General features: G+C 43.2%; 2 protein-coding genes across 6 annotated transcripts in view; one reads left to right on the top strand and one right to left on the bottom strand.

Annotated features, from left to right (window-relative positions):
- Positions 1-4011, bottom strand: part of EFNA5 (ephrin A5) — a 215702-nt gene extending 211691 nt beyond the window's left edge. The window contains exons 1-2 of one of the 2 annotated variants that reach the window (XM_075527191.1): positions 3879-4011; positions 2748-2857 (exon numbers count right to left, since the gene is read on the bottom strand). In XM_075527191.1, the coding sequence (XP_075383306.1) occupies positions 2748-2857 (110 nt within the window). In that variant the 5' untranslated portion in view covers positions 3879-4011. Of the gene's footprint in view, positions 1-2747; positions 2881-3878 lie in introns of those variants that run through there. The other variant, XM_075527190.1, reaches the window with a different exon arrangement.
- Positions 4012-5012: 1001 nt separating this feature from the next.
- Positions 5013-15561, top strand: part of LOC142421931 (uncharacterized) — a 42946-nt gene continuing 32397 nt past the window's right edge. For all 4 annotated transcript variants that reach the window (XR_012779013.1, XM_075527184.1, XM_075527186.1 and 1 more), the window contains exons 1-2: positions 5013-5453; positions 8441-8517. Coding sequence is in view for 3 of the 4 variants with exons in the window: in XM_075527184.1 (XP_075383299.1) it covers positions 5015-5453; positions 8441-8517 (516 nt within the window). In the remaining variant the exon portion in view is untranslated. The remainder of the gene's footprint in view (positions 5454-8440; positions 8518-15561) is intronic.

Raw genomic sequence — 15561 nt, forward strand, 5'->3', positions numbered from 1 at the left:
CAATTTACTAATGTGTCTTTTAATAAGGATGAGATCTTTATGTATTTCAATAAATTGCTGGAGTTTCATACTGAAAACCTAAACATTACTGTATCTGAAGGAAGTACAATCATTATTAAATTCTTCAAAGTTTCGATGAAACCTTAATTTAGAGTGCCCTTAATCACTATCAAAATGACCAACATTTCATTTTGAAAGTGAATTAATTAGTTCTACAGCAGTTTGTTAATTCTGAATAAATAAGTAAGCTAAAGCACAATGGTGGCATTTGTGTTTAAAGAATGAGAGTGTATTTTGTCTTCTAATTTCAAACTGTTATCACCAAGTAAGCATCCCTACTTACTTCTACGTGTATAAAAAACAGATTGTTCATCTCCTGAGTCTGTGTCTGGAATCAGATAAGTCACTGCAAAGTTACTGCTGCAACATTGTTAACTGCTCTAAAAATTTTGATAACCAAAGTGAATTTTGCCTGCAGCTTAGATTCTGACGAAACGAATTCAAAACAGAAGCATTTTCTTTTCTTTGGGTCTCTTACACCTACCATTCAGGTGTTTGCCTGTTTTTCTGTAATGAACGTGTACCTTGGAAAGCACACAAAAACTGGCAGACTGTATAAAACAATGGAAAAATACATCTGCACTCTGCTCTTTCTCGTATTTTTAACTCACGGATAAACGTGACATGTCCAAATAGATACTTCCATTGTGAAAGCACAGTGAATATTTTAAGACAAGAAGAAATGTTTGTTTTTAAAAGGGAAGGTTTAGAAACATCTTACAATTAACTCTTCCTCTAGTGTTTGGAAGAATAACAAAACTAAGTTTTCTTTGCTCATGTTTAATGTAGGACTAAGAAGGGATTTCATTACTTTCATAATAAAATATGATTAAACTTAACTAGAATCCTTACAAATCCATTCCATGCGTAATACCTACTGACTAGGTAAGCGTTCCTTTTACCTTCAACTATCTTTACCTATGTGCAGTTATTGTGTAAGCTCATCACACACAAGAGAGCAGAAGTGAACAATCTTGAAAGTGAGGTTATTTCTGAAGTATTTTAGCTGTTATGCCAGCAACATGTGCATTTAGTCAAACCTATGTCTTTCAGCGATCCTCCTTCTGCCCAGTGGGATTTGCAAATATTACTTTATTTTTTTTCCAGCAGTTACATTTCATTTTGCCTAACAATAACAGAAAAAACACTGGTTTTGAGAGACAAGAAATTTTTTGGGACATATGTTCTTTGATGTATGACGGGAGATGGAACTTTTTGTCTTATTTACTCTAGCAATTTTTTTCAAGTAACACATGTAAAAAGAGGAAAAGGTAGAGATAGGCATGTAAAATTACAGATGCTTATCATTCCCAAGCATAATTGTTACTTTGGATAAATCTTCTTTGTCTCAAGCTTTTTGTGCCAACTATTTATTGCTGAGGCGTTGTTACCAGGAACACAGTATTAAAGCGCTGGACAGACTAGCTAGCTCTGGGCACTTGAAAATTCTGCCCAGTAACTTCTGCATCACCTATTTTGAAGCCACTCTGGAATACCGAGCAGAGGAGTTTTCTGCAGGCAACACAGGTCTATTAAAAAACATGACCTGTGACAAAAATCAATGTGCTAATCTCAAACCAAACAGCAGTATCAGAAGCATAAAAAAGAGATAACCTAAGATAAAATGTCCCCAAGTTTACTTAGACCAGCTTGGCAGGTTTAAAAAAAAAAAGTAAGTCTGCTCACACGCACTTTAACAAGGCAAAAAATTTACTACTCGGGTGACTTTTTACCCAAACACATGGATACTATTTGGAGCAGGACTGAAATTTTCTGATGCTAAACATGAGGGAAAACTCCAGAAAAATTAAATGAAACCTCCCTTTCCAGCAGAAGGCTCGTTGAACTGCACGCAAAGCCTGGTGTCAGAAACCCTCTGGCGCGCCTCGGCGCGAGGGGAGCGGGGAGGCTGTGTCAGCACCGCCAGCCCCGACGCGGACACCGGCGATGCGCTGTCCTGTCCCCGGCGGCACCGGCATCCCGCTGGTCCGGGACGGCGTACCTACCTCGCTTCCTCACGGTCACCTCTAGCCTGCCCGGGAGAGCCCCCCGCCGGGCGGGCAGGGCAGGGCAGGGCCGGGCAGGGCCGGGGGAAAGCCACCCCTCCGCCACGGCTGCCGCCCCGACGGCGATCCGGCCCGGGGCTGCCGCCAAGCCGGGATCGGCCGCCCCGCTCCGTCTCGCCGGGGAGGCAGACCTCCGCCTCCCTGCCCGGGGCCGGCTCCCCGCTACCGGCGGGCGGCTCGGGGCCGCGCCCCGCCTGCCGCAGGAGCCCGCCGAGGCACAAGCGGGGGGCCGCTACCTGCGCCCCCTCATCGCACCCGAACTGCTGGAGCAGGCTCGGCCGCCGGCGCGGGTTGCCCCGCTGCCAGGGGCGCCGACGCCGCACCGGGGGCGCACCCGCCCGGCGCCCGCGGGCCGGCGGCGGCCGAGCCCGGGGAAGCAGCTAACCTGGCGCAGCGCTGGGGTGGGGGGGCAAGAGGAGAAAAATACCTCCACCACCCGCCCCACCCTCGCTGCCTGTAGCCTTAGCCCTCCGAAAAATAAAGTTTTCCACCCCATCTTGCAGCCGGGGTAGTTTCTGCAGGCGCTGGGCAAGAGCCGCCAAGGCTGGGGCGCCGCTCCCCACCCGCCACCCCCCCGCGCCGAGCCCCCGCCCGGTGCGCGCCCGCGGTCGCCCCGCGTACCTGGGGTTGGTGCTGTTCCAGTAGACGGCGTAGCGGTCGGCCACCGCCTTGGCGCCGGGCTCCTGCCCGCGCACGCACACCCACAGCGCCGCGGCCGCCAGCAGCAGCATCTCCACGTGCGGCATCGCGCCCGGCCGGCGGCGCGGCGAGACGGGATGCGGAAAAAATTAAGAAAGGGGAAGAAAAAAAGGGGGGGGGGGCACACGGGACCGAGCCGGGGCGGGGGCGGTGGGGGATAAATAAATGAAAAGCGAGGCGCACAGGCGGGTGAGCTCCGCGGCGTGCCGCGCCGCAGCGAGCGGAGGGCGCCTGCCGCCGCAGACGGGCAGCCGGCGGGGAGGCGCGATCCGCGGTCCCTCAGGGAGCCTCACCCCGGCAGGGGGAGGTGGGGGCCGAGGCGGGCGGCGGCGGCGGCAAGCGGCGGGCGGTGCTCATTCACCGGGAGTCCCGTACGGAGCCCACGGCACGACATACACCGGCCCGCCGGCGCGGCGGGCGGGCGAGCGAGGGGCGCCGCTCCTCCGCCCCCTGCGAGCGGCCCCGGCGGCGCTGGCGGCGCGGCCCCGCGGCTCGGGGGTGGCCGGGGGACGTGGGGATGGAAGGAGCGAGCAGGAGAGGGGGGAAGAGCGGCGAGGAGGGGAAGGAGATCTTCCACCTGGAAGCCCACGGGGGGTCCTGGCAGTATATTAAAGGCCGCCGGCTGGGAGAAGGGCGAGAAGTACCAGCAGATCGTAAAGTACAAAGTTTGTGTCTTCCTTCCTGGCCCTCCGCCGCCCGCAAATGAAAAACAAACAAAAAAGAAAAAAGAAAAAAAAAGGGGGGGGGGGAGCAAAAGCCCTGAGGAGTTTGTTTGCTGCGCTGATGGAGTTGGGGAGCCTGTTCTGCAGCACAGAGAGTGTCTTGAAGGAGACTTTGTGGAGTGGTTTTCTTGTCCTTCCTGTTCCTGGGCGGTGGATGCACCAAGGACTGAGCAACAGCAAAGGCGGAAAAAAAAAAAAAAAAAAAAAGGCAAGAAAAAGGGGAGGGGGGCAGAATAAAAAGAACGGCCAATCCAAGAAATATTGCGGCGTGGAAACCAAGGAGATGGAAATAAAAAATTGTTTTATGACAGGGCGTGGAAAAAAGCAAAACCTCGGAGAAGTGGAAAATCAAGCCTGCAAACTCCTCTGATGATGCTGGTCTTGGCTGGCCTCTCCTGCTCGGGGGACGAACGCAGCGATACGGCGAGGTGCGGAAATCTCCTGCTTCAGCCTCCCGGAGCTTCTCTGTGATAAAACAGGGTCCAGTCCCGGGAACATCAACTTCTGCGGAAGGACAAAACAGTTTGAAACAGGAGGGAGGGGGTGAGAGAAAAAGAATCCACCCCTCAGATGACTACATAAGGAGATCGCAAAAAAAAAAAAACCCAGTTCTTCTCGGTCTTGCCCAACAGCTGTTCCCCTTTTCCCTCTGAAGCAGCAGCAAAAGCAGCAAGGAAAAATATACCACGACAGCAGGCAAATAAATAAACTTGAATGCAGCGGCAGGCAGGGAGGGATCGTAAAGAGCGACGAGGATTGGAGGGGCAAAAGTCAGTTTTGAAAAAAAAAAAAAAAATTGCTTTATGGGAGGAAAAAAAAAATCTTTAAACAGTCACGCCCCCTTTTGCAATGACCGGTCCCTTCACTGCGTGTAAATCCGACATCAGCAGCCTGGAAAAGCTAGGAGCCTGGCGTGCTGCGTTGTCTCTGTGCATGCGTGTGTGAGACAGACAGCCGCAGAGATATATACGCGGTATATAGAGGTACACACGCATACATACATGCACACGCGTGTGTCCGAGGCGGGATCTGGCGCCGGTGTGCGTGAGGGATGAAGGCGAGGAGGAGGTGCAGACAGCCAGCTCGGAGCACGGGCGCTGCTGCTTGATCATGTGGGATTTTTGCATGCAGTTTACTTGGGAAAGGGGGGGCTTTGGCTGCGCAGCCAGTCAGGGCACAGGCTGCTGTTTGCTTACAGATTGCTTTTTTTTTTTTTTTTTTTTTTTTACACCTCGACCTGATTGGCTTGCAACACGAGAAAGGAGGCGTCGTCCCAGGCTTCTCCTCCTCCATGCCAAAAAAATACCCAACCCCACCTTCTGGAAACCTGGCTAATTGAATTACTAAGACGTCGGAGTGGTTCCTGTGTAGCCGTACTGCTAAACGTAACCATTTCAACGCCGGATGCTATGATAGGGTTTACGCGGGCTGTGTATGGATGAGTTTCCGTCCGCCACGGAAAACAGCATGCCAAGTAATTCAATCGTAAAAGAAAACTCCTTCCCCACTTTCCCCCCCGGCGGGGCTCGGCTCGCAAGCCCCGGGCGATGCGCGGCACCGGCTGCGCGGCGGGACCGGCTGCGTAGCTTTGCAAACGGCAGCTGTACGCTCAGGCGTTGCATGAGCCAGCGAAACCCGGGCGGCTGTTCCGCAGCCGGGAAGGAGACTCCGCTCCGCTCTGCTTCGCCTTTCATTCCTTTCTGCAGGAACCGCTCTGGCGGCAGCCGCGCCGCGGCCGCCACCGCCCGCACCCCCGCCACCGACGGCAGGGGAAGGCGGCTGGCGGGCAGCGGGGCCGGCGCGTCGCCGCCGGACACCATCAGCGCCGAGGAGGAGGCGGCGGTGAGGCGCCGCTCTCCGCCACCCCAGCGGCGCCGGCAGCCGCGGGGCCGCGCGGCGCGGGCAGGTGAGCGGCTCCCGCGGGCGGGGCGGGGCGGGGCGGGGCGGGCTGGCGGCCAGGGCCTCCTCCGGGGGGGAGGGCGCTCCCGCCGCCCCCGCCCCCGCCCCGCCGGCGTTGCCGGGGTGACGGCGGCCTGCGCGGCGTCCCGCCACCGGGGCCCGCGGGGCCGGGCTGGGGCGCGCCGCCCGCCTCGCCGCCGTTCGGAAGCGCCCCGACTCCCCCCAGCGGCGGAGGCCGGCGCCGCAGGGCGGCGGGAGCGCGGGGAGGCGGGGGGCGCCCGCCGCCGCCCGCGGCAGAGCGGGCCGGGTCCCCGCGTCCCTCTCCTCGGCGGCGTCGTGCGTGTGGGGGCCGGGGTGTGGCGGGTTTTCTCTTATTGTCTTTCTTTTTTTTTTCGGTGTGTTTTTTCTCAGCGTGGGGAGGGGTTCCAGCTTAGTCTTCACCGGTCGCACCGCCCCATCTGTCCGGCCTTTTGCCGGGGGACAGGGGGATTTCTGCTCTTTGCCCTCCCCTCGGAAGTGATTGAAGGGAGGGAGCACAGGGTGAAGTTAGAAAGAAAGACTCGTATCCCTTGGTGTTTTCGGGTTTTTTAGCAAAGGGTCTGTAAAATTTTCAAGTATTTACTGTCAAGGGCCTAAAAACTTGTCTACATTTTGTCTTCCTGGGGTCTCCTTCGGCCTTGTTTTTAATATGTTGACGTCTGTGGACTCGTCCTAGTAGGATGTGGAGTACATCAGCCGAATACCCCGGGTATAACAGGCACTATAAAACCAAACTTTTTCGTTCCTTTTCATTTACAAAAACTCAGCATTTCCATTTTTTTGCTATCCTTGACCTGAGTTCTTTGAATAGGCATGGGCACATCCAACGTTTCCTTCGTCTTTTTTCTCCAGCATGGACAGACGTGTGGAAATCACTGCCATTACAGGAAGCAGAATACATAACACTTTTTTTCTGAAGAATCTCCTCAGCCACATTTGTAAGGAAAGCTTAACGATTTTTTTTTTTTCCCCTTTGTTCATGCCTTGTGAGAAGCATCACACGGAAAAAGTGAGGGGTCGGTTTGTACTACTTAAAACACCTTTTAATAGCAGAATCAGAGCTTAATCTAGTATATAAAATATCCTTGCAAGACTATTGTACTTCGGTTTTTCTTTAACACATGCAAAGCTGTTAATAGGAGTCAAACTATTAATAACTGGAAAAAAAACTCCAAAAAAGACTAACTATAGCAGGAAGATATCTTTTTTTCCCTGCTTTACTTGGCAAGCAATCTGTAGGTGGCTGTATCTTATTAGTTTATAAACAATACAAAGACAAACATCCTTCGGACTCAAAATAAGAAGTTAATTAATTCTGTGAGTAAAAAAAATAATACCTCAATGAACAGAAAGTGAGCATTTTGTTACATCATGACCAATTCATATGAACCCGTCAAATACCCAATACCCAGAAGCATGCCAACTTCTAGTCCACTCTCCATTTTCGTGATTATATGATTAAACAATTATTGATATCATAGTTGTAAACTGCTTCTGTATACCAATGGCCTCTGGCATTAGCCTTCATTTGGCAGAAAGGTAAAGACTGTTTACAAGTGATTCAGCATCAGTTAAACTATTTTGAATACGGTGTTTAGAAAAAATAGTACGTATGCACAGTAAGTGTCTGACAGGCCTCTGTAGCTGCCCCTGGATCTCCAGCTTCACAGCGTAAATGAGTCTTTAACATACTGTACAGCATGTACTTTCTTGGTGGTTGCACAGAATTTCAGTGTATTGATATGCTGTGCTGCAGTTACTACACTAATTGATCACATACCTCAACATAATTAAACTTAGCACAGCTTAAGATTTTGTCTCAGGGAAAAGTGATAAATCTGTAGATTTTCTTTCTTTGCTGATTTCCCTTAAAAATATACCCAGTATTTCTATCATTGTTCAGCAATACTTAGTATCTTAAACAGAAACAAGTTACTTCTGGCATTACAATGTAGGTAGTATTGTTAAAATAATTTAAGTAATTTGCTTTGCCATTCAAAGATACTTTAGCACCCATGAAACACAGAAAAGAATGAAGATATCTCTATGTTTCTCCTATAGCTTGTGTGTATGATTTTTATCTTTTATAAATTTGAGTAGTGCTTCAGAAGTAAAACTAACTAGTAGGGCCCAATCCAGCTTTTTCTGATGTTAACTCCAGTGACTTTAAGTGAGTTAAACAAGTAAATCCCATGTTTTTTTTTCCTTTTGTTAAAACCCAGAGCATTAAGGAAAGACCTTTCTGGAAAAATGGATGTGTACTGCAAATCAGTGAAGAATATAGCTGTGTTTCAAAACTTTTTTGTCTAAATTTTGTGAAAATGTGTATTTTTAAATTGTGTTAACATTTCAGTAGAATTTGATTAAAAGTAGCCAGGCAGAAAAATATATAATCCTCTGGTTGGTCTGTGTTTAAATCATCTTTGATGTTTTGTTACAAGGGCTGTACAAAAATACAGCTTTTTCGTTTATCAGTATTAACCCTAGAAATGTTTTTCAGGACCTGAAAGCATCACGCTTTCTTATATTTTTAATCACTCTCTGATCCCATAAATATGTTGCTGAAAAATTACTTAGAAGCAATCTCAGCTTCAAGTTTTGCAAATTAATAACAGAATGGTTAATCATTACAAATTCTCTCATCTTTTACTGTAATCCCTGATACTGTAAGCTGTCAAAGAGTAATACAGAACAAAATCTTAGACTGATTTCCATATGAGAGGAGTAGGTACCAAAGGCATAAATAATACTGTTAGAGAGAATCACTGAATTCTTTATAGAGAAGTGTATTCATTGTTTGATTGCAAATATTCTCGAGTAAGATAAGAGCTTTCTTTCTACGTGATTTCTCTAACTTAAAGATATTTTTTCCCTCTCAGATACAATTACCTGTGAAAGACTGTGTGTGTGTACTGCATACATGGATTTTTTTTTTCCCTTTTTTTTTTTCCCTAGGAGGAAGAAATAATCTTATGGAAGAGAACAGAATGAAATGGCTGCAGATAAACGTGACTTCATATTTACTTGTGTGCGTGAGTATTTTCGGCTGGCTAGAACAGAGGAATTAAATGAAGATTCTTGATATTCTTTTAATTTAACTGTCTGGCAACGCCCTCACTTCTCTAACCCTCATTTTCCACTCTACCAACCAGAGGTAACATATATGCTTACTTTACTGTGATGTACTGAGTCTCAATAACTTCATGTTCTTAGATGTTCAAAGGAGTAACTTTGAGATCCTTGTATAAAAAAAGAAAATGCCATAACACAAAATACAGTAATGAATTCTAGGCAACTTTTGGGGTGATATCATCCAGAGACATTTTCAGGCTTGTTATTGTGTCCAGAAATCATATAAATTTCTTTTTGCATATGGTTCTTAAGAATTTTCTATTGTTTTTAATGAAAATTATCTACAGTTATCAGCTTTGCTTCCATTTCAATTTGTCAGCTTAAAATCTGCATGTCTGGCTGAGCAGTCAAAAGAGCTTCAGCCCACAAATTAGGCAAGACCTCTTCAGCACATAACTATTTGGATGTTAGTCTGGAAACTTCAGAAGTTTAATACATTGAAGAAAACTTTGAGAAGAAACAAAAGATTTCCTGGCTTCATATTGACATTTTATGATTTTTTTTTTTTTCAAATTTTGCAGTAAAAAGAATTACAAGGTAGGAGATTTTCAAAAACATAAATGGAAGCAGCATGCTTACCTACCCCTTGAGACAATAGAAAAATCCACTTCAAAGTTCAGTGTAACGTTCTCTCCATATATATAGGTCATAACTTAGATATAGTGTGTTGCCATTCAAGTTTGTATTTGTTTGTCTTTACAAATACTTTTGTTCATGTTTGCTAAATATCTAATTGTGAGGAATTTGTTTGTTGACACACTTTAAAGAGCTCTAAATTTATGTCTGTGAAATTAAAATATTTTCAATGCTGTCATTTCGAAAGGCCAGATAAAAGCACTTGTTTCTACCCAGCCAAGATCCTATGTACATTTTCTGGCTTTGCAAAAAGTAAAGCCCATTGCACCGATTTGTCATTAATATTGAGTCAATAAGAATAACTGAAATAGCCCAGGAATAAAGCCAAAGCAAGAGAATCTGTGGCCCTAGGATAAATGTATAGCTTTCCTTTTTGCCATCCACTTCAGTTCTTCTACACTCTCCAAATTAAAGACATTAATTTAAAGATCTTTTAAAAAGACTTTTGAAAGCTCTTGCTTAATCTTAGTTTATCAAAGAGCCACTATCTTACAAAACCTCCGATTTTGGTATTATCACTGTAGAAACAAGTACTTAAAGCTCGTAGGTACAAGAAAGATTAAGTACTATACTGTAAAACTAAAGTATAAGACAAAAAAAAGCAATCAGGTACAGTGGACAGTATGAATATAGATATCCCAAAGATTCCTGTTCACTCCTACAGAAAGCTCTGTATTGAGCAGATACACTATACACACTATACAGATTATGTTACGTGAACAGGCTCTCATTTCAGCATCTGTGCATCTCCTATGATGACATGGCAGGACTGAAACCAGTTAAGGTAAATAATAATCCTGTTTGACCTTGTAATGGTTTCAAATTATATTTTATGTTGCTTGCTATTCAAATGTCCATGCTGAGACTGCATTTTTCCAGAGTCCTCTTGATGAACATCAGCTTTTCAGGATGCTTTCTCTGCATTGAGTAACTGCAGCTGGTGGTCTAGAACATCAGTGTTTGCTTAGAAACCCTGTTTTTAAGCAGTCTTTTCAAAAGAGACAGAAGGAGATTAAAAAAACAACAGACAAACAAAAAAACCCAGAAAACCAAGAGAGGTACACCTGCAGGTAAAACTGAATACTGAGTTCAAAATAATATATGACAAGAAATAGGTGTTTACAGGTATATATGGTTTTCATTTTTGTAGTAATACATTGATTAGTGGACAAATCATTGATCTTGTTTACGGGCATGCTGTCTTTTGTTTGTGGCTTGTTTAAGTCTTGTTGCATGGGATGGACAGCTAGCAGGGGTTTTTTTCTGTCTATGTCCAGATAAGTGAAGAAGAACAAGTTAGAAGGTCAAGGCAGGGGTGGACTACTGTTATCATCTGGAAACATGATGGAAATCCTGTACTTGATTGCCTTCAAGCCCTATGTAGTAAACATGATTATTAATTTTTATTATTAATAAGACACTTTACAAGAGTAAAAAAATTCTCAAGATACCCTTTAACACTTTTCAGAATTTAATCAACATTCAGATCCTTTTCAATTTAAGTTTGCAAAACTGCAACCATTACTCTTGCTGCCCATTTCACATATGAATCATAAGCCGTAAAATCATAAACAGTTCCTATCTGTTGTAAAATCGTGTGCTTGCTTGTGCATATCTTCCAGTGCATAGCAAAGTCTTAGACTTTGACACTGTTCCCTCCTCACACAGCACCACCCATCAACTAACATTACTCACATTAGTGAAAATGAATCAACAGAAAAAAAAAAAAAACAACAAAGAGCTGCAAAGTAGATTATTACAGCTCATGCTACAGCTCTGCTCTGTTAGCACTGAAGGCACTTGCCCTGATGCATAGCACAAGTAATAGGTAGAGTTTTATAGTCTAAAGACAGCTCTAAGAAGTTTGTATGCAAAGCTAGCTAAATGGCACAAGATAGTCCTTCCGTTTATGAAACTTCAGAGCTCCTTTGCTAATGCAAGCCTTCCATGCATTACATGCTGGAGAGCCATTTGCAGAGGAGCTGCTTTCTTAACAGAAGCAACAGAGCTGACAGTGAGTTGTTATGTGCCGCAGATGGCACATGGTCTATGCAGATGGTGGTCTACAAGACGGCTGTCGGCACAGCATAAAGGTTACCTCAGTGCATACTGGGTGTAGCTTCTCACCAGTGCTGTTTACTCTGCAGAACAACAGTTCCACTGGTACTGCAGCAATGGAACAAGGTCCTTTGTGTTGTGGAGAAAATCTTATCTGGTTAAAAGAGCAAACAGAAACAAGACTGATATTTATTATTACAATTAATTAGCAAGTAAATTCTGGAGAAGTCTGCATGCAGCTATGCACCTGGGAAGGTCTTAGTTGGATGAAAGAAATCTCAGAGGTTTCAGTGATGAAATGCTGGAGGCACATTTACTTTAGGCAATGTGGAAGACGCTTGCAGTGTCTTTAGCTATACTGTTTGTACTTCAACAGTGTTTTTCATGAAAAAGCCAGTTCTTAGAGTCATGTGACTAAGAGAAAATCCACCCTTTCATTTAAAAAATACATTTCTGCAGAGTTTCCAGAGTAGAGTTTGAAGAGTAAACCCTAAGTGTTTTTTAAATAGCAGATCTCACATTCATGACTGGGTGCCTGGCATTTGCACCCCTGTGTTTGTGTCAATTCCAATACACAATAGAAAGAGGAGAGTTATCAAAGGCATTTTGGAAATCGACTAAACCACAACTTTCAAGACAGGGGCATGAGAGAAGGGACTAGGAGAACATTTTCTTAACCCTCTTTATGCCTAAATCAGAAAGGTCCACTAACATAGCACTTCTGTTGTAGATTTCGTATGCAGCCTTTTCCATTGCATACAGTATACTGAGTTTGGCTGACTCTCGAATTCCAAGAGATTAGACTCAGCCAAACAAGAATACAGCAGAATTTGCTGCCGTGTGTGAGCTATGCCAACAAAACAGACATCAGCTTGACAAATGCCAGTCTGATAATCGTCCTGGAAAGCCAGAAGCAGAAAAGGAATAAGGTTAAAATTTTTTAAGCCTGCTTAGCAAGACTTTGATTATAGTCTTATTGTCAGTGAAACTGCTGTGGATGTAGTGGAGAATAAATTTATGAAAACATTGCAAAAGTTTGAATTACATCATCTGCTTTGTGCCAGTTCTAAGTTAATATTATTCTCCTTATCATCAGCGATGCCAGAGCCTTGCAAAGCATTGTACCATTAGAGAAGAAAATATAATAATTTTATTTTCTTAGACCTTAATGTCAAAAACTTAGATGAGAGAAAGTACTCCTTTGGTACTCATGATCCCTCTTGTTTCATTATGATTTTTTTTTAATGTATTCCATCTCAGCTTAGCTTTTGTACTGTTTTTGCACTGCTTAATGAAAATTGTTCATGAAAATATTACTTTTTGAAGTTGAAGTTACAGAAGACTTGTACAGTTAAGAAATTAATTTCACATCTTTTTGGCAATCATTTGCTTTTACTGTCCTTCATTTTGGACCTTTGCCATACGCAATCCAAAGACGTGCATCTTATAGTTGACATTGGAAAGGTGTTCTCAGAACTAATTATATCAAAATTCCATTTCAAAGTGAAGAAACCAGAGGAGATAGCGGAATCCAGCTAACAGATGACTAAAGAACAGTTCTGAAATGTAAGACTATCTTAAAATTGTGGAGGGGAAATGCCAAAGTCAAGAATTGAGCAATTCCTAATAAATCATAAAAGGGTAGAAATATGATCATGAAAAGAATTCATAAGCAGATTTCCTAATTAGAAGGGATTATTAATATCTTGTAAAATCTGCTGTGTATTCATTGCATTAGAGCATTTAACGTTTCTGCATAAACAAAAGAAAACAAATGGTGATTGTTTTACACTTCTGAAATCCTTTGTCAACAGGCGTATGGCAGAAACAGTGAAAAATGTTACTCTAAAGGCTGCTGATGAAATCAACAGATCTGCTATCACTTATGGCAGTAAAAAGGGTTTCATTTTGAGTGACAATTGATGTTTTCTGCTGTACAAATGCCGCTGCATCTTCTCTGAGCAAAGAAATAGGAGTAACAATTAATTTTGTGTAACTATTACACTTTACTTCAGAGGGGAAAAAAGGAAAAAGAAAAAAACCCCAGACAAATGAAACCAGAATGTGACATTCAACATCTGAGATCAACAATCACAGTGCATTTTTTTATTACTAAGTTACCTAGGATTTGACCAGTTTGACATTCCTTTAACATTTATTAGAATATCAGAACTTTATCAGAAGGATTTTGCAACGTAATTTTTTGCCACATCTTCCCATTTAACAGATCCCTGAGGTTAAATTCCACGTGTGTCTACATGACCTAATAAGCAGCAGAATGGATGTTCTTTATTCAAACACAGTGCACCACTAACATTGCAACTGCTGTATAGTAGTGCTCAGTTAAAGTTCCTGCTCCTGGAAGGCACTGAGTGAGACTGTCACACACTGAGCATATTCATTTCTCATTATCTTCGGTGCAGTAAAGGATGCCTAGAGTTTTACGGGACTGAATTCAACAGGATTAGGCCTACAGCACCTAAATCTTCTATGAGTGACAGTAAAAGAAAATTAGTATATCATTAGAAAACATAACTGATTGTGCCCAGAATCCATGCAAATCGTCAGAAAGAGTGGGTTGCAAGTCACTTATGAGAAAAGCTATAGCAACACACTTAACACAGTCCTGCCAATACCATGCAGACCTGCCACAGCAGGGTTTCTCTAGAATGGCTTGCACCTGTAAGATCATGCTCCACTGCATAAGCTTTCGGACTTAAGGGATTCTTGTATCTGTAGTGTAAATTTAAATATGTGATAGATGAGAAATCAAGATTAATAAAATGTATGATAAATTTTCATTAATACTTGAAAAGCTTATGTGAAGAATCAAAGAATATTCAACTGAGTTGAAGTTTTACCTACAAACTTACGCTTGCCAACAAAAATACTGTGCATTGTAGATCAAGAAAGTGTAGTACATGGTATTTAGTGCAACTGGGCAAAACGGCAAAGGATATCATTATAGCACAATAAATAACCCTATAGTATAAAGCCTGATATGACTGTTTTTATTGGTAGGCTAAATATGAAACTCTAAAGCTTTTTTGCAACAAAGTCCCTTTTTATACATACGTATCTGGAAGAAAGCATATTTTTTCTGAAAATCTTGAAAGGTTATAATCATGGTTTAAAATAAGTAACTCTCAATTTTTCCTTTGTGGTCATCAATTCCAGTTCTCAAAAAAACCTCATAAACACAATGGGCCCAATGCCAAAACAAAAATTAAATGCTTGTGTGATCCCCAAGGGAAGACATACTTTAACTATGAAGTATTCTCACAAGAAACCTTGTAAACCTTACATGAAAGTGAATGATCTAGAGTTTGTGGCATTCACGTTTGTTGCTTTGACAGCACTGTTTATCAAAATAACTACAATTTTCAAAGAAAGACTACTTAATTTTGACTATATTGCTTTTCTGTTGGAAAGAACCTATAAATAATAAGTTCACTAAGTTTTTGGTTTAGTTTGCAGTTGATCTAGTTTGTTCCACAGCAGTCAGTTAATCCCTTCAAAGTATCATCTACTCGTCAGTTCATTATTTTCTCCAAGCATAGATGGAATATATTAGAACTATTTGGAAGCATTTAAAAAGAAAAAAGGTTGGAAAAGAACAGTACCCTGCATGTCAGCCCTTTAGAGAACTGAAAAAAACAGATGCTTTGTTGTATTTTTTTCCCAAGATACTTCCAGTGTCCTTTCCTCTTTTCCTCATCTACTGTATTTATCTGTTTTTCTTATACTCATTTAAGCAACTGTACTTAAAAAGCAAGTCAGCTTACATTTGGCAGCTATAGTTGCACTTGTATTACCCTGATATTCTCTAGCTTCTCTTTGCTTTTGTTACTGATTTATAAGAGCTGGCTGTAATTTGGTAGCACGCATTTTAAAAGAAGTGGCAGTTTAACATCAAAATATACAGATGCAGTAAAGGTCTCAGACTTGCACAAAGTTTCCACATACACAATATACTATTGTTTGTACTGCATATGCATAACAATTGTTTGAAAGTATTCAGCCTTGCTTGCCAATAACTTCTCAGTCATGTGTATGGGCCTAGACCTTTTGCAGTTGGAGTTTTTTATTTGGTCTGCTTAGAAAGATAGAGGCAAAATTCCTCCTGGACTTCAGCAAGATCTGGATTTCACTCACAGTGAATAAGTAACCTAACAGCACCAAACAGAATATCTGCAATATGCAACTAAATGGTGTTAAATCTTAGAATACTGTGCCAAATCTCCTAACAT

Source organism: Mycteria americana, chromosome Z (assembly GCF_035582795.1).
Source record: "Mycteria americana isolate JAX WOST 10 ecotype Jacksonville Zoo and Gardens chromosome Z, USCA_MyAme_1.0, whole genome shotgun sequence".
NCBI classification, from domain to species: domain Eukaryota; kingdom Metazoa; phylum Chordata; class Aves; order Ciconiiformes; family Ciconiidae; genus Mycteria; species Mycteria americana.